Source organism: Phyllostomus discolor, chromosome 12 (genome assembly GCF_004126475.2).
Source record: "Phyllostomus discolor isolate MPI-MPIP mPhyDis1 chromosome 12, mPhyDis1.pri.v3, whole genome shotgun sequence".
NCBI lineage: Eukaryota > Metazoa > Chordata > Mammalia > Chiroptera > Phyllostomidae > Phyllostomus > Phyllostomus discolor.
In genome coordinates, this window is record NC_040914.2 from 8,068,599 (window position 1) to 8,087,007 (window position 18,409).

General features: G+C 48.1%; 1 protein-coding gene across 2 annotated transcripts in view; it reads left to right on the forward strand.

The window, feature by feature from the left end:
• The first annotated feature begins 1,542 nt into the window (after positions 1-1,542).
• HNRNPUL1 (heterogeneous nuclear ribonucleoprotein U like 1) overlaps positions 1,543-18,409 on the forward strand; it is a 34,112-nt gene continuing 17,245 nt past the window's right edge. The window contains exons 1-7 of one of the 2 annotated variants that reach the window (XM_028530435.2): positions 1,543-1,975; positions 5,506-5,628; positions 7,729-7,885; positions 9,865-9,938; positions 11,188-11,327; positions 12,715-12,814; positions 14,562-14,674. In XM_028530435.2, the coding sequence (XP_028386236.1) occupies positions 1,711-1,975; positions 5,506-5,628; positions 7,729-7,885; positions 9,865-9,938; positions 11,188-11,327; positions 12,715-12,814; positions 14,562-14,674 (972 nt within the window). In that variant the 5' untranslated portion in view covers positions 1,543-1,710. The remainder of the gene's footprint in view (positions 1,976-5,505; positions 5,629-7,728; positions 7,886-9,864; positions 9,939-11,187; positions 11,328-12,714; positions 12,815-14,561; positions 14,675-18,409) is intronic. The other variant, XM_036012077.1, reaches the window with a different exon arrangement.

The window sequence follows — 18,409 nt, forward strand, 5'->3', positions numbered from 1 at the left end:
GTTCAATCCGGGCCACAAACTTTTTTAGGATAAATCATTGTGGGAAGCTGGGAGGAGAGAGGAAGTCGGACGTGGGCGAGGGGCGGGGTGTCTGGACTGGAACCTCCGGGCCCACGTGAGTGTCTGCCCCGCTTCTGAGTGGGTGCTGTGTATCTAGGTTGCCGTAGTGTAAGCTTGTTGTGTAACTACCCTGTGTGTCTATCATTTGATGCCGCCTGCCCATGCACACTTTAGTAGGCGCACCTACACTGCAGTTCGGTGTATTGTCCCCTGGATTAATGCATGTGATGATCGCACGGTCATTTATTTATCTGTGTTGTATGTGTCTTTGTCTTCATAGTGGTGTGTGTGTTTTTTTGTGAGTTTAAGGTAGGGCTCAGTGGGCAGCCGGAGTCTCCATGTGTATATTGTTTGTGTACCTTACAGGAAGTTTTGTGTCCTTTCAGTTAGAGGCGACAGGTGGTGCACGGTTAGACACTGTGAAAGGTTAGACACTGTGAAACTGGCGTTTATATTTAGTAGCGTGAGGCTTAGCTACCGACCTGTGTGTTTGAGCTTGTCAGTACAGACGTCAAACATCCAGATATACTGAATAGCAATTTAGAGGAATGGGGCTATAGACTCGCGAATTTCCCCGAGGGGAAGGCTCTATAGTCGCATGCACAGTGCCTATTCTACGTAAGATTCCAACTATAGAGGAAGACGGGGGCAAGCTAGGATCGTGGAAAAAGGCGCCCTATGAGATGCACTATTAAGGGGAGAGGATGCGTTTTCCTTTACAACTTTTCTCCCGTTAGTCTCTTATCAAACCTTCAGGACTCTTAAGTCCAGGGGTTGCTTTTTGCCTAAGGGCAACTGAGTATCTTCCAGATAAATAATTTATCTACTTAATAACTATTTCATATACCTCCTTCCACAGTGAAATTTTTGAGGCCGTCCGCTGAAGAATGGCCAATCTGATTAGCTTTTCCTGAAGCGATCAAACTGTACGAGCTTTAGTGAGATAAGACAATAATAGCCATTGGTAGGTATTTTGTTTTTGAAACCGCCCTAACGGCAAGGGGATCGGCCCTTCGTGAATTCACCTCTTTCCAGTTTCCTAAAGGCAATAGTGAAAGGAGGGAGTGCCCACACTCCGTTTGATTGGTTCCAGTGGATTTACCCACTTAGGCTCCTAGGGGCGGGAGATCTAGACCAACCAGGATATGTGTTACAGAAACACTAGTTTGGGGTAGAGGCTGCGCAGGAAAGGCAGTGGGGACGCGCTCATTCTGGATCTCATCGCTGGTTGGCCCGAGTCCTTACTCCCGTTCCCTCATTTGACCCTACTGCACGGCCGCTACCCAATCACCGCACTCTCCGCCTCCCGTCTTTTCCCGCCCTCTGCTGTGCCCGCTGTATCGACGTAGGCCAACGCTTCCTCCCCGGCAGCTCCGGAGCCTTTTCATTGACGGTCTTTTGAAAGCCACTCTCTGATTGACTGAGTCTCCAGCCCGCGCCCGTTGCCCCCATGCGGTGGCCAATTGGCACTCTTGTTGCATAGCATGGAACCACGGAGGAGGGGGAGGTGGCGGCGGCCATTTTGAGTTGCCGCCGCCATTGGAGTAGGGCCCCCCCCTCTTCCCCCTTTGCCTTCTGACAGTAAAGGTTTAAGGGGGACAGGGCCCTGGGAGGCCGGGCCGGGCTCGGGGGCCCCCGTGGGCCCGGGCCATGGATGTGCGCCGTCTGAAGGTGAACGAACTTCGCGAAGAGCTGCAGCGCCGCGGCCTGGACACTCGCGGCCTTAAGGCCGAGCTTGCTGAGCGGCTGCAGGAGACGCTGGAGGCCGAAGAGCCCAAACAGGGGCGACCCGGGCACAACAACGAGGAGGTCGAGACCGAGGGGGGCTCCGACCTGGAGGGGACCTCGCAGCCGCCGCCGCCGGGGCTGCAGCCGCACTCGGAGCCTGGCGGCTACTCGGGGCCGGACGCACACTGTGAGAGTGCGCGGGGCGGGGGCCGGGAGCCCTGAGTCCGGGCGGAGGAAGGGCTGTGGGACGCGGGAGTCTGGCGCCTGGCGGATCCCGTTAACCGCCGCTGAAAAGGATCTGGGTACACGGGCCTCGGGACGACTGGAGGGTGGATCCTGGCATTTGGTGCAGGGGAGATGCTGGAAGTGGGGGCTCTCGGTTTGGGAGATGAGGAAAGTCCAGGGGTGGGGGCGGGTGTAGAGGATTCTGAAGCCTAGGGCTCAGAGACCGGAAGCCGTGGTTTCTGGAGCCGAAGAGAGTCGGAAGAACAAGAGGTTTTCTCCGGGGGACCGAGGAGGGTCTTGGAAACGGTGATCCTAGGGTTTGAAGCTGGGTGGGCTTAGGGTTTGTGCTAGCCCAGTTTGTGGGTTGGGCGTTGGGAGCCGAGTTTTCATAGCTGGGGAAGGAATGACCAGGTGTCCAGGGATGGGAGTGTTTTGAGGATGGAGGATCCTGGAGTTTGCTGCCAGATGGGGCAACGGGAAGTCTTCTCATATTTCCTACTGGGATGGGTTGGCGAGATGGAGGTGCTGCTGTCTGGCCGGCGAGGGTCTGATGTACTTAGTGCCGGGGTATTTAGCTGTTGAGCATTTAGGGGATGTGGGAGACCCCCATTTGTCTGAGGATGGCCTGGGGGACTCGGAGATCCAGGACTGAAGGCCAGCCTTGTGGCAGGGGCATTTGGTGCTGGGTAATCTGGGTACCTTCCGGTTGACTTATAGAGGAGGCAAAGGGAGCCCTGGTGTCTGGAAGCTGGCAAGGGAGAAGACGCTTCATTGGACAAGGGACCCAGGGCTCTAGCGCTGGCAAGGCTCTGAGAACAAATAACTCAGTGGCTGCTGCTGAATGATCTTGGATTATCAGTGTGGAAAACAGGTGGGTAGGGGAGGGCAGATAACAAGTTGGAGTTTGAAGTTGTTTGAGTTTCTGGGGGACAGTATCCTTGTGTTCCCCCATAGGTGTGTGTAGCTGGTCTAGTACTTGGGGGGGTGTACAGTGTGGAAGCAGAAAGAAAACGGGGGGTGGGGTGCCAGGTGCTGGGGGGGAGTGTTTCTGTGGCTGAGCTTCTCCCTGAGAAGGCTCTTTTGTCCCCAAAGCCATTGTTTGTGTGCCTAGAAATGGGGGACAGGGATGCTGAAAGGTATCAAGGAACTTCTGCATCACCCAGAAGGTGTGGCTGGGAGTGAGCAGTTAGGGTAGATCTGTGATTGTCTAAAGAGAGAAGACCTTGGGATGGGAGGGAGTAAATCTGGAGTTAGAAAAAGGTGGCTTTCCAGCAGGACCTGGGAATGGACATCAGAGAGGTTAAGGAATAAGAAAGGACTCTGGCATCCAGGGTTTGTGGGGTTTCTCTGAAAAGAGGGCACCCTGGACCTTGGTACTAAGGGAGGAATGAGAACAAGGGGGTCAGGGAAGAGGCAAGATTTGGGGTTAGTGTTAGGTACTTTCTTGTTCACAAGAGATGGGATCTCCTGAGGGGGGGCAACTTGAGTGTAGATTTGGGGTGGAAGGTGGCCTGGGGATTGTCCAGGACCCAGGTGCTGGGAAGCATACTACCCGTTGCAGAAACCTGTGACAGAAGGAGGAGTGAGTGGCCCACTGTGCAGGTTTAGGGCAGGAGAGGCCCTGGCAGGAATGCCTAGGAAGAAAATCTAGTGGCCAGAGGTGTCTCAGGAAAGTGACTGAGATGCTTCAGCACAGGCTCTAGACTCAGACAGACTTTGTTTTGAATATGGCTCTGTGACTTGGGCAAAAGTCACCTCTGTGAACCTTGGTCTCCTTGTGCATAAAATAAGGTTAATAACAGTGCCCGCTGGATAGTTTTGAATGAGATCACATGTCTAAGGGGCCTAGCATTGGGTTTGCCTATTATTAGGAGGTGGACATTTTAGAGAGTGAAGGACCCCAGAATCACAACTCCTGTGGGCGAGGCCTCCTCTGTGGGCACAGAAGAGATTCACTGGGAAGAGAGATGTGAGGCTTTGTGGAAGAGTACTATGCTTGGAATCTGGGAGAAACAAAATGGTTTGAAAGGGCACCATGTAGTACAATTGAGGAGCTATTCTATTTCCTTCTCTTTCCCCTACAACAGAATCCTTTGAGCCCCCTTCATGCCTCCGTCCACTGCTTCCTTCAGCTCTGGTAAACAGACCTGTTGCAGATCATGTGATCAGTGACTCTCCTCCCTTTGGGCTGCACCTAGTCTGTGCCCAGATGTATTTGTCCTCTGAGAAAAGATCCAGTCAGTTAGCAAATGGCAAAATAGTCTCTCCTTCCCTGTGGTTCTGCCTCACTGGTCCTGACACAGCCACTTAGGGCACTAGAGGTTCCTAGCCTAGCTTGCCCCTGGGGTGGAGAGCCTGCTTGCTGCTCATCCTAGGTTTCCAAACTTCTTCCTGGGTTTGGCTGCAAGGTTCTTCTTAAGGGAATTTCAAGTTTGGTACTCTGGTTTTAGTCCCACCTCTGAGTTTCCACATGTGTTATCCCAACCCTAGGAATATTTACTCTGTCCTCAACACTTCTCTTTACTTATCTGGTCCCCATCTTAGCTCCTGGTACTTCTCTGTGGCCCTTAACAAAATCATAATTAGGGGTGGGTGGGTGGGTGTGTGTGAGTGAGTGTGTAAATATTTGTTTAATGTGGGTCTGTCTCTAAATGAAAGGCTGCGGTGGAGCCAGTTTATTCTCAGCTGTATCCCAGGATCTGGTGTGTAGTACCCAGTCCGTGAATAGTTAATATTGTTATTTTTACTACCCTTCAGCCAAGCTCCTCCTGCACCACAAGACACCTTCCTGGAACCCTTCCCACCTAGGTCCAAATATTTCAGGACTTATCTCTAATGAGTCTGAAGGCCACTGTTACATTGATTCCTGTTTTCTTAACAATTTATTTCCTTTCTCCCATTTCCCCTTGAGCTGAGATGGTTACCCCTTATGTTCAGCTGTTGTGTGGAAGACAATCTTTAAGAGGGTTGGCTGTGCAGGTGGGAATAATGAATTGGGCTGAACAGAGGACTGATTGGTGCTCTGGACAATCTTAAAGATTATGCCATGAAGGCAGCTCCCTAAGCAGTGTAGCTTGTCAGAATAGCTAGGCTGGTGTTTTTTAACTGCTCTGCAGAGTCCCGTGTATATGGAGAGTGGTAGCCTCCCACCCTGGAGTGGGGTCTTAGAAGGCGAGGTCAAGTTGGGCCCCTTCTCCGATCCTCCCATCTGCTCGCTTCTACCAGAGCAGTTCTGCTTCAGTTGGTTTTGCATATTGGGATTCTGTAGAACCCAGTCACAGGTGGATCTTCAACCTTTTGAGGGTCAAGAGGGCATGTCCTCAGGCAGCTAGGGCTACTGACTGCCCAGCGAGGTTTTCATCTGAAGGTGTTGTCCCAACTTTGAGCCTCTGGCAGACCATCTGTCCCCAGGGTAGCGTTAAAAAGCCACCTCTAGTCCCAAGAAGGACCCTTCTAATTGGCTGGGGTTTTTTTGTTTTGTTTTGTTTTAAGATGTCATGGACAATATTACCAGGCAGAACCAATTCTATGAGACGCAGGTCATCAAACAAGAGAATGAGTCAGGCTATGAGAGGAGACCACTGGAAATGGAGCAGCAGCAGGCCTATCGCCCAGGTAGGAACGTACACATGGTACAGCTCTTTTGAGGGAAATGGGATCTACAGGGTGGGCAAAAGCAGGTTTACATTTGCCTTATGGAAAATAATAGAGTGATTAATAAAAGAATACACTCTATTTTGTGTTCACAACTGTAAACCCACTTTTGCCCCATCCTCTATGTGTGGCCTTTACCCTCTGCCTAAGTCCCGTCTTCCCAGAGAGACTTCTCATCCTTCATTTGGGCTCTGTCACTCTGGCAAGGTTCTTCTGAAAGAAAGAACTTAGTCCCGCTCCCAGGTGTTGGGAGAGTGGAGTCTTCCCTGGTTATGTTTTTAGATGTTAGTTTCAGCACCCTGGAGAGTTTAGACCGGAAGGTTCTTACTTAGAATCTTAGAATGTGGAAGCCAGAAGGGACCTTCTAAATCCAGTTGGGTCTTTCCCATGCTCTGAAGAATATTGCTTAGGAGATGTTACTAGGGACTTCTCAGAAGAGGGTTCCTTGGCTAAACATACTTGGAGATTCCGCACGTGCTTTGCCACCTCTTCGAGAGTTGCTGTGCCCATGAGAGCATTAAAAGCTCTGTGAAGTCCTGGATTGAGAACAAGCTCTGTCATGTGGGTTAAACCCAGGATTTCCTAAACATGGGAATATGCCTTTGCACAACAAAGTTCTTCATTAATGCCAGTTTAAGGAACACAGATGTCATCTAGTTCTCTCCCTGTTGTGTCCACTGGAGAGGTGGCTTCTCTGATGGCAGAGCTGGGGTTAGAACCTGAGAAACTGGCTCCTAGGGCACTGCATTCCTCATCACTGTGTCCCACTGTTTGGGTCCCTCTCTTGAGTGATGACAGAGCCTGGACTGACTCCTAGCCTTATGTTCCTTTCACTGCATTGTGGCCCTAGTGCCTTTTCTTAGTGAATCTAGTTGATTCTCTCTAGTTCCATTCTGGTTCATACACAAAGTGAAATCCCCAGATGTTTCTTATGGGTCGGTTAGGATTTTAATAAATGTAGGTTAAACTGCAGATTTATGTCAAGCTCTGTGAGACTTGTGGGATCATTTGGCCCAAGGAAAATGTTTCCTGTGCTATTATCAACAGACACTTATCAGGGCCTCCTATGAGCTCAGCGCTGTGCTGGGAGGCCCTCTTCAGGTGGGTGAGCACCATCCCTATCTTGGAGAACTCTGAGAAATATGGTCTGCATGCCAAAGTTGGCAGTGGCCCAGGGTGGTCTTGGGTTGAGTACTGAGATGAGCAGATCTAAGGGATCCACAGCATCGGGTGTGGGTACCATGGGAGCAGCGAGGTTAGGCTGACCCCACAGTTTGCTCTCGGTTAGGCACTGATTCTTGGAGTCTGCCTGAGACCACATTCCTGTGGTCCGAAGTGTGTTTTCCCATCCTGACTTCCTATTCGTAGTGTGATTCACCGAGGCCATCGCACCTGTGTGCTGGCTTAAGTGAAGACCCTCCCTCCTGGAGTGATTCTGGGCTTTGTGGTAGAGTGATTAAAGCCAGTGGAGGTAGCTGCAGGATGAGAATATGCTGTTGATTTGACCTTTCCCCCTCCTTATAAGACTGAAGAGGGTTTGTAAGAACTGAGGTGGAGAGATTCTTTGGGAGGAGAAATTGGAGAAGGTAGGCTTGTGGAATCTCAGTTTCAAGGGGTCTTAGAAGTCCTCCAGGGTTCCCTCCCAGTGGGTACAGACTAAAGTCATTGCCAACTTTCATGAGCTCTTTGGCAAAGTAGCCAAAGGCAGGCACGCCACTTTTAGGTTGGCCCTTAGAGAGCTAGTCCTTAATTTAGTGCTGAAAACCCGTCTGCCTCCCCATGAAGCCCGAGAGTTATCTGACATCTGTCAGATAACCTCATCAACTGCCAGTACTGATGTGCCTGGCTGGCCATCCGCAGCCTCCCTTTGTCCTAACCCATTCTCCAGTACAGCTTTCGAGCTCCCTCAGCAGGCTTCCACTGAACCCAGCAAGCCTCCTGCATCCAGCCTTTCATCACTATAGTCAGGATCCTGGCAACATCTCCTCAGGTAAAGGGACCCAGAAAACTGATAACTGAGGAGTTTTCGAGTGTCTTGACCATCTGGAATTGTCCCGACAGTGGAAGTGAAGACAGAGATGAAGCAAGAACCACCCACCAGCTTCCTTCCCCCTGATGCATCTCAGCTCAAGGCAGACCGACAACAATTCCAGAGTCGCAAGAGGCCTTACGAAGAAAACCGGGGAAGGGGGTACTTCGAGCACCGAGAGGACAGGAGGTGGGTGTGGGGGGCCACAGTTACCCTTGTTCCAGTAGGTCTCTGCCTGTAGCCCTGTGCTTGCTGGGGCCTTTATTCTAACCAAGAGGGCAGCAGAGCAGGGTTCTCCCTGTCCCTGCCCTCTTCCTCCAGTTCTTCCTGCACTCACTTGTCAGATTCAGCTTTGCGAAACTTCTGATCCCCACCCTGCCCATTAGCTGCATGTTCGAGTCCAAACACAGCTTTCACATGGAAGATGTTAGGCTACCTTTTCCGTCCTTTGCCCCACTGCCCTGCACTCCAGCATAGTGTCCTATTTAAGTCTGCTCAATAGCCCTCAATTGAAAAAAGACTTACTTCCTGACCCTTCTCTTAAACACACCCCACCACCCATCTACTCATTCTTTCATTGTCGGTTCTCATAGTGCTTTCACCCTTGGGCTGCACACGGGACAGAGGAGTTGGGTGGTGGGTTTGTCTTTCTGTTGTTGACAATACAGGGACTCAGGCATAAACACAAGTAAGCCACACTAGTCAGGGTGTCTGTTGGGAGCTCACAGGATGGAGGGCTTCTCTGCCCTGGTTGTTTGCTTTTTCCCTTTTTTAACAAGCCCTCCCCTCCCTTCACCCCAGGTCTTATCCTACCCCTTCCTCCTTCCCTCCTTCAGCTCCTATGTGAAGCCTTCTGATCATAGAAAGTGGGAATGACCATTCCTCTACTAGTCATATGACACATTTTTTTACAACCTGGGGGAGTTTATCCTCTAACTAGCTGTGACTCTTTACAGATAGGGCCTAGGTCTCATGGACTGTGACTGAAGTCGGGACATGGTACCTACCTTTTCTGAGTTTCTCCCACTGCCTGCCACAGAGTAGAGGCCTAGAGCTACTTGCTGATGGATAGAGGGCAGAGGAAGAATGCTTGCTGTGATCCAGGCTGGCAGGGAAAGCTTCATAGAGGGGACTCCCGGTATAATAAGCTCCATCCATCAGGCTCTGCGCTAGCCCCGCACTGGCAGGACTGGAGGGCACTCCACTGGAGAGAAACCTGCTGCCCACGGAGTGCCAATAGTGAGAGGGGCGTGGGGCACCTGATGTGGATCTCACAGTAGATTAGGGCAGTCCTGACGGTCCCAGGTGGGACCCTGGGCATTAGACCCCACCCTTCTTCCCATATGTTAGGAACCAGCAGTATTTAAATTAGTCCTCTTTCAGTGTTTTGGTAGGAAGATGACTCTTGTTCATAATTCAGGACACTTTTGAAAGAGACTGAAAAAATGGGTCATTTCATATCCTTTCAGATGTGGAGTTTTAGGAAGCCTGTTATGTGGACAGATTATAATTAGTTTGTTCTAAGCCTTTGCACATTTCCCTTCCTGGCCTGGTACCCTTTGGGCTACCACAGCTTCCCATCAGTAACAGAGTTCAGTATGGAGGCAGCTCTCAGCATGCAGAGGATGTTGGTCAGAATCTTGGGGTGAGAGAGAAAAGTCCTCTTTTAAAAAGTTCTCACCCTGGCTGGTGTGGCTTACTGGATTGAGTGCCAGCCTGCACACCAGACGGGGTTCAATTCCCAGTCAGGGCACGTACCTGGGTGTGGGCCCAGTCCCCAGTAGGGGACACACAAGAGGCAGTCATGTATTAATGTTTCTCTCCCTCTCTTTCCCTCTCTCTGAAAATAAATAAAATATATTTTTAAATAAATTAATAAATAAAAAGTTCTCCAAATGATGCTAATGGCCATCTTTAGCAAAGCATGCCCTCTCTGGTCCCTGTCTCACCCCAGGAGTTAACAATCATTGCTGTTATCACAAGGATGTAGGGTTACAGAGGTGTTTGGGGTTTTGTTTTACTTTGTTTTTTTGCCTAACCTCTGTGGGAGCAAATTAAAATCCAGGAATCAGTCTTGAAGCCACTTGTAAAGTCCAGCAGAATCTTCGTTTCCCTTCCTCTGCGCGTTAAACCATTCTAGTGAGACTTAACTCCTGTTTCCTACACAGGGGTCGCTCTCCTCAGCCTCCCGCTGAAGAGGATGAAGATGATTTTGACGACACTCTTGTTGCCATCGACACGTGTGAGTCCTTGTGTGCCTATCTGATTCTGCCTTCTAGTTAGTGTTTGGAAACTGCCTTGACCTTCACAGAATCTCTGCCCGGCACCATCCAGAGCCAGTGTTAGTCCAGGTAGGGTGCTGGTTTAGAGACAAAAGACCTGCTTCCAACTCAAACTGTGGGATCCTGGGCAAGTGATTCTACTTCTCAGAGGAGCAACCTTGTCCTAATACCTCAGAGGACTTTCGGTGACACTCAGTAGAGAGTGGATACGAGAGCAATTTGGAAACACATGAACACCCTGTACACACAGGGGGTTGTCATCTAATCAGGAAGGGAACCTGAGTGCTGCTGGGGAAACTTAACTCTTTGATGACCAGATCCCCAGTTTCCACTAGCTGCTCACGTTCCTGGTGAAACCAATGCCACTTTGTCCTCTGAAGCATTAACCTGGCCCCTCCTGCTCTCTGTCCTCAGTTCAGTTTTCTTTCCACTGGATGCGTGGCTTTCCCCTTAACTCTGCATCTGAACACTTAGTGGGATGTTTGTAGAGGTCCTGGCCTTCAGACCTCCGAGACAGGAGCAGAATGGTAGAACCTGTGAATCTGAATTTTTAAATGCACCCAGAAGCCAAATCAGGTCTAAAAACACTGCATTTTTTGACAGAGCAGAAAGTAAACAGCAGTTGCTTCACGTATTTTGTGGTGTAGCTCATGTTTATACAGCAGTGGCTACATGCAGGGTCTTAGGCTTACAGGAGGAGGTGGGGCCTATGGGGCCTGGGTGGCAAGTGTGAATCTGGGTCAGGTGTTTGTGCAGCTGTTGGTGGTGGGCGTCTCGTAGAGTTAGCTCAGGGAGATGGTTGAAGTGAATGGCGTTGGGCATTAGCTTTCTTAAAATTATGAAATCCTTTGAAACTGGTGAGAATATGGACCCTAACCCTAGCAGGTAAGTGTATATCCCTGTAAAAGGCATTTGTGTGTAATTTTCAACAGTGCCCCTCGATGGCCATCCTCAGACCCCATCCAGGTGAGGAACATCACTTTCTATGTGAAGTGGCTGCTGCGATCCTATGCAGGCCAGTTCACAGCAGTCCATGCCCTCTCTACGGGAAGGGGGTCGGCTAGGCAGTACAGCTGGCTTTTCATGAACCTGTCCCCACAGTGTGTTAGCGTGTGTCTGCTGGTCAACACTCTTGGGGACCTAATCTTTTGTGCCTGTCTCTCTGGGACCTTTAAAACATTAGCCAACTCCCAGCTTTTTCCTCCACAGATAACTGTGACCTCCACTTTAAGGTGGCCCGAGACCGGAGTAGCGGCTACCCACTTACAATCGAGGGCTTTGCATACCTGTGGTCTGGAGCCCGTGCCAGCTACGGGGTCAGAAGGGGTCGTGTGTGCTTCGAGATGAAGGTGAGTGGGAACAACAGAGGGGGTAGGGACAGAAAGCAGGTCCATCCTTTGGAATAGCCTACCATCAGCTACCATGGTCAGACCCAGAATTTTAAGAGATTTAATTGAGCATAGACTTTATGTCCACTGGAAAAGTATAATGAACTTAAGCAGATCACTATATCAGAAGAGCAGGCCAACCATATGCTGCTTCGTGAAGCAGGTTTTTCCTTGGGATTTGACTCAGGTATTATACAGCCAACCACTCTAGGGGGACATGTTTATAGAACTGAGAAATGCAGTCATTTGGAAGAAAAGTGAGCTAGAAAGAATGGACTTGGACATCACCAATTAGAGGGGCGCTAGAGGGAGAGCAGGGCAAAGAAAGTCTCTGCCATCAGGCCACCCTCATCTCCCCAGTTCCACATCAGGTTATGTTTATGAAAATAACACGTTTGTGTTGAAGAGAAGTTCAGATGACACAGAACAGCATAGCGTAGAAAAGCAAAAGTTCTGCTCGGGTACTCCCAGCGCCCCTCCCCTGTGTGCGCTCCAGAGGTAACTTATATTAATAGTTCCTTGTGTACCCTCTATTGCGTTTCAAAACGTTTGTTGTAGCTAATATTTATAGAGCACTTTGCATGCACGAAATTGGGTGCCAAGCTCTTTACACGGCATCTCCACTAGTCCTCACAGAGTCGTCAAAAAGTAAGAACTGTTACCCCATTTCTTAGAGGTAGAGGCTGAGACCTGGGGGTATCGTTTTTCATGGATGGGGAGACATCATCGAATTTAAGTTACGTGTTTTGTGTGCTACTCACAGAGAAGCACTGCTGATGAAATTGACAGAGTGCTTTCTTATCACATCAGTTGTGATATATGTGCTGGTTTTGGAGATGTTGATGTGTGGGAAATGGGAATCTCAAAGTCAGTGACACAGGGTACATTTTCAGAAGTCACAAATGACTTGAAATAGACACGATTATTAGGCAGTATAATTTCTAACCTAATTAGACATTAAGTCAAAGGTGCTCTCTTTTTTTTAATCCTTTCTGCTTATTTTACTTTATTTTACTTAACAGACTGCCAAATTTCCCTCCAAAGGTACTGCACCAATTTACCCATGTACACCAAATATTCTGAGTCCGTGTTTTCCTTGCAGCAAGTGTTATGACTAAAAATAACTGTATTTTGAAATACCTATCTCTGTGGCCCTGCACTCTCCTTAGCCCTTTGGAGGCCCTGGTTTTGGAGCAGCAGGCCATTTAGAGCAGCTTATATGTCTTTTCCCCGGCAATAACAGTCATTCCTGTTTTTAATGCATATGTGCTTCCCCCCTGTATTGCCTCATAACCCACCACCCCCAGAGGATGAATCAATTCTGAACCCTCCTGTTCTCCGTCCCCAGATCAATGAGGAAATCTCCGTGAAACACCTTCCATCCACGGAGCCTGACCCACACGTCGTCCGCATCGGCTGGTCCCTTGATTCCTGCAGCACCCAGCTAGGTAAGGGGAGGGCAGCTGAGCAGCCCAGAGGAGAGCACTTGCCTATGTCCCTGGATTCTTGAGCTTCCTAAACTTCTCTTTCCAGTGTTGGACTCAACTAGGCTGGGGTGGAACAGGCAGAAGGATTACATGTATGCCACCTCCAACTGGGCAAACGGTTCATCTGGACAGACCACAGTTTTATGACAGCTTCTCTATGGAAAATTCATCCTTCATCTTTTAGGAGGGGTTCCAAAGTTCTCTTTAGAAAATTTTTCCCTTTCTTTAAAAAAGATTAGTTGTTTCCTGTCCTCTAACCATGCTGAAGATAAAAATAAGTTTTTTAAGTCCCATTAGGTTCTGGCTAGGATTTTTTTGTCCACAGTCTAACCCAAAATAAAAGGAGAAGCAGAGAACAGAGGGGCTCTGCAGGGCCGGCTGGCAGAAGCAGGGGCTGTCTGGTGAGAGATTTGGAATTCTCCCAGGACCCCAGGCCTCCATGACCTTCTGTCCGCAAGTGACTGATTTCAGCGACCAGTGCTGGTTCTTTCTGCCTCAGTCAAATGAATGTTCTGAGTATGGAAGTAATACGCACATGCTGCTTGTAAAAATTCAGGCCATACAGAGGGGGAAATTACAAAAATTGAAACCTCCTAAACCTGAAAGATAACCAGTGTTAGCACTTTCACCCACCGTCTTCTGGACGGTTCTTTCGTCCTTCGTGCATCTCACACTGGGTCCCACCACAGAGACTAGTTTGAAGCCTGATTTCTTTTCCTTACTTGATCTATAGTCAGTTTGTTTTTGTAAGTAAGCTTTTGGCCACTTTATAATTTTCTACTTTGTAGTTGTAGCACTTGTAAATGTTTTATAGATCATTTGAGTTGATTGCAGTTGTTTGCTATTAAACAGTTAAGCTGTCCTCGTACATAATTGTTCTGACTTCACTTAAGACTGATTTCTGAAAGGAAAAATGGCATCTCAAAAGGAATGTCAAGTTTTGATACAGGTTAATGCTTTTCTTAAGATTTATATGCCATCTCATTTTATCTTTTTCTCAGTTTTGAGATGTAAGTAGTGGGTAGTTGACACAGATGCAAAAAAAAGCTCAGAATGGTCAAGCAGATGTCTAGGGCCACACACACATTTCAGAGAAGAGCTGGGCCTGGAACAACACTTGCTGGGTCCTGCTTTTCTGGCAGGGTGTTCTTGGGGTTCCTGGCCAAGGATCTCTGTATAATCCAGGTGTCAGCCGGGACTGTTGGGATCTCAGATTGCTCTAGTTCTCCAGTTCTGTAGCCTGAAGAAATCCAGAGTCCATCTCGGGGTTAGACTTCATGGTCTCCAGAAAGAAACCTGGTCTCTCTGTTGATTGCTGCCAAAAAACACCCTTGGCATCAAAAATTGGTGCCATTAGTAGATCTGACTGATTTTGAGTGTCACAGGGAAGGGTTGCATCTCAGTATACAGCCTTTCTCTGTCCCAGCTCTTCTCTTCCCCTCCCTTTCTTTCCAGATCCCCCCTTTCTGTGCAGAGCAGTTCAGTTCCTGCTCCCAGACTTAACACCTAAGCCCATCAAGCCCTCAGGAGTTCTACATATGCAGTGAAGGGCTTCCTTTCAATGAAAACTTCCTCCCTTTTGTCCCTAAAACACTTCTGATGAGTAAACTAGGAAAGAAAACTTTTTTTTTTTTTAAGTATGTGACAACCATAAAGGCTGTTGTGGCCCTCGCAAGTTTAACCTACCTTTGCCTATTTCTTTCATCAGGTGAAGAGCCTTTCTCCTACGGCTATGGAGGCACTGGAAAGAAGTCCACCAATAGCCGTTTTGAAAACTACGGAGACAAGTTTGCAGAGAATGATGTGATTGGCTGCTTTGCGGTGAGTGCTGGCAGCCTGTGGGAGTTTGCAGAACAGAATGTTGGTCCTACCAGGTGGACCTGCAGATATTTCTTTCAGAATAACTCCATTCACTGTCTGCACCATGCCCAGCCTCTGTCGCCATACCTCTTTGTCTCTTTGACAGACCGGAACATTTGCTGTCATTTTATGCAAAAACCTACCATTCTACATGCCTGGTCTTTTGTATAAATGTGTCAGATGGAGCCTTGAAGAGGTTTGGGGTTGTCAGGTGTGCACACCCTTCCTTCATTCTTAGATATCAGAGTAACATTTTTAAGCAAACCCAGGAATTTGTGACATTTCTTTGCTACCGAATAGCTTGTCTGCTCTCAAAGGCAATGCTATCAGCTCCTGCCTCACTTTGGCTTTATCTCATCCCTGCACTTGTCTCTTCCTTCGCCTCCTGTTGGTGGAGCCAGGCTTCCTACAGTGCGCTGCCTTCTAGGGGTCCAGGGGTGGGTGTACACGCGAATAAGATAAATGGTGCCTGAGCTACTGCCAGACTCCCTTGACCCAGTCCCTGCAATTCCGCTTCCAGCCATGGGCAGCTCACCCTTCCTGTATTTGTGTCTGCTGTAAATGAGACTCTGCACCTACTTCAGAATTTTGTGTGGGATCATTAAGTCCATCTGTTAGAAGCACTTAGAATAATGCCTGGCATGTGATGTGTACTCAGTACATCCTACTTAGTAGTACTCTTATTGTTAGGAGTTAGAGGTGTTCATAAAACGTGCCATGAGACCCTGGCAGGGAGTGGCTATCAAGGGTAGGTTGCCTACATCGTGTCTTTTTTTCTTAAAAGTTTAGCACACATTTCTTAATAACTTGTACCATAGTACAGTCATTAAATTTAACATGGGCGTAATGCTATTATCTACTCCTTAGTCCATATTTACTTTTTTTTTTTTTAATTGATTTTAGAGCAGGGGTGTCAAACTCACTTTCAAAGGGTTGTCTTCAAAGGGCCGAATGTAATTTCAGGACTGTATAAATGTATCTACTCCTTAACTAAGGACAAGGAGCTTGGTGCTGCAGCCGGATAGAAACAAGACAGAGGCTCAGATTCAGCCCTCGGGCCTTGTGTTTGCCACCTGTGTTTTAGAGAGAGGGGAAGGGAAGGAGGGAAAAGAGAGGAGAGAGAAACATTGATTTGTTCTTCCACATATTTATGCATTCATTGGTTGATTCCAGTATGTGCCCTGATTGAGGATCTAACCCACAACCCTTGTCATGTTGGGATGAGGCTCCAACCAACTGAACCACCCGACCAGGGCTTCACATTTAAATTTTGTCAATTGTCCTGGCAATATTATCTGGAGCAGTTTTTTTTCTGGTTCAGGATCCAGTCCAGGATCACTTACTGCATTTTCATGTCACATTTTTTTAGTCTGAAACAGTTTCTCAGTCTTCCTTTGTCTTTCATGACTTCATTGTCTTTCTAATAAAAAACGTGTTTTCTTAAACAAAAATTAACCATGTTTATACTCTATTCTAAACCTTGAATTTTTTCATTTAACATTAAATCTTAGCTGTCTCTCCCTGTCTATGCAGATGATATAGATGTAACTGAGTTAAAAGACACTTTTGAATAGTTACTAGATTGACAGGGTTTACAAAAACACCAGGAAATACAAAAAGGTATGCAGCGTAGCTTTTTGCCTAGAGGACTTCTCTGTTCTTTTATATCATCTGTAGCGGTTGTGTGCATCAACTGTGTTTATGGAATCAGCCTTCTGTTAAGTAGATGTTTAGTTAGTTTCTTGCCTAGTGCCTGCTTGGAATTCTGATGCCCGCGTCTATCTACCCTGGCTCGGTGTTGGTGGGCCTCAGAGTTATTTGCTCAAGTGGTTGATGCTGCTGTGATAGCTTATCTTTTTACCACTAGCTGGAGTGTCTTCAAGATCTTTTCTTGTCCCCACACACAGTCTCCTGTGTGTCCCCTTCCCTGCTGGAACACATTCAGCAATGCTGGGGTGAGCGACTTGCACATCTGTACATTTTTGTATGAATATAGTTGTATTTATTTCCAAAAGCATAACTTCTGGGTCAAAGGTATGTATTTGATAGCTAACACCAAGAGTGCACTGCCGAGAAGTTACAGCAATTTAACATGTCATTGGGGGTGACAGTGTTCCCCAAATTCTCCTGTCTTCACCTGAGGTGCTGTCAGTGTGTGGCAGTTTTAAACTCCAGGCCTTGACTCCTGCTTCAACCACATCATCCCTGCTTCTGTTAATATGTGCAATTTCCTCTGTTCGAAGAAGGCTACAAATTTTTAAAAGACTCAGGGTGTCGGGTTGTGGGAGGTATAAAAATCAGTGACCTGAGGGAACCTGAGGCGAGGACACCCGTGTCAGATCTGGAGTTTCCAACATTCCCCAAACAAAAAGAACAAAATGGCCTTGCAGGTCGAGAGAACAAGATAATGCATTACAATTACAACACATGGAGCGTTGGGAATGACACAGGGAGACAGGGCAGATGAGGAAACAAAAATGGCACACTCTGAACAATGCCAGGCCTAAGCACTTGGGGTTGTCAGGCAGAGCAACAGGACTGTGCCTGCCTCTTGGACAGATGGCCCTGTCATTACAGATTTGCCGGGTGGTTTATGTACAATACGGTAAGTTCCTGTAGTAAAGCTGGTGGCCATAATGAAGGCTAATCCCCATGATGTTCATTTCCACATTGGAGCAAAGGTGACCTGGGCCACTTCTGCTCAGGTGAGAAGCCCCAGCAAGGTCCATGCTGCAGGGGTAAGGGCAGGATTTAGTCTAGCAAACGTCTGTGTGTCTGCCCTGCTCAGTATTGAGCCGTGTGAGCACTCAGAGACAAACAGATATAAATGACTGTACTGAGCTGCACCCCTGAGCACTGAGGAGGCTGCAGAGGAAGCTCCTTGGGAGAAGGGGCTCTCACTGTTTCTTGACAAGCAAGTCCCAAGGTGGTCTTCTCATTTGAGAGAGAAGGAATACCACATCTTCTACTTTTACATCAGGACTTTGCTTTGGTCTGCTATCTGATTGCAGGTTTTGAGCTCAATCGTAAATCTTTACCCTGCACCCAAAGTGATCTTTCTGAAGCATTTGACCAGGCACCTTCGCTATTTGAAACAAGTCAGGGACTCTTCTTTGGCATCAGCACGAAGTGCTAACTCCTAAAGTGACAGAGAGACTCACATACTGAGGGCAGGGGCTATGTCTCCTCCCCACACTTTAACCTACCACAGTGCCTGGCATCTTGGGGTGGGAGCCCCCATTCATTGTGTGAGCACTGTGGGGTAAGTGCACTAATCCACTTACTCCTCAGAAGAACCCTGTACAGTATAGAATCTTAATGGCCTCCCTTTTTTGATAGTAAATGACAGAGCTAAAGCAGCTGGCCTTCTAAAATGGGATTTTTTTTTTTAAGAATTTTCTTAAAAGATTTTGTTTATTTTTAGAGAGAGTAAAGGAGGGAGATAGAGAGGCAGAGAAACATCAGTGTGTGAGAGATACATTGATTGGTTGCCTGTTGCACGCCACCAACTGGGGACCCAGCCTGCAACCCAAGCATATGCCCTGACTGGGAGTCGAACTGGTGACCTTTCAGTTTGCAGGCTGGCTTTCAATCCACTGAGCCACACCAGCCAGGGCCCAAAACAGGATCTTAACCACTAAACTTCAACTGCTCAGTAAGAACTCAAATGAATAGTTATTGAGTGAATGTATGTGG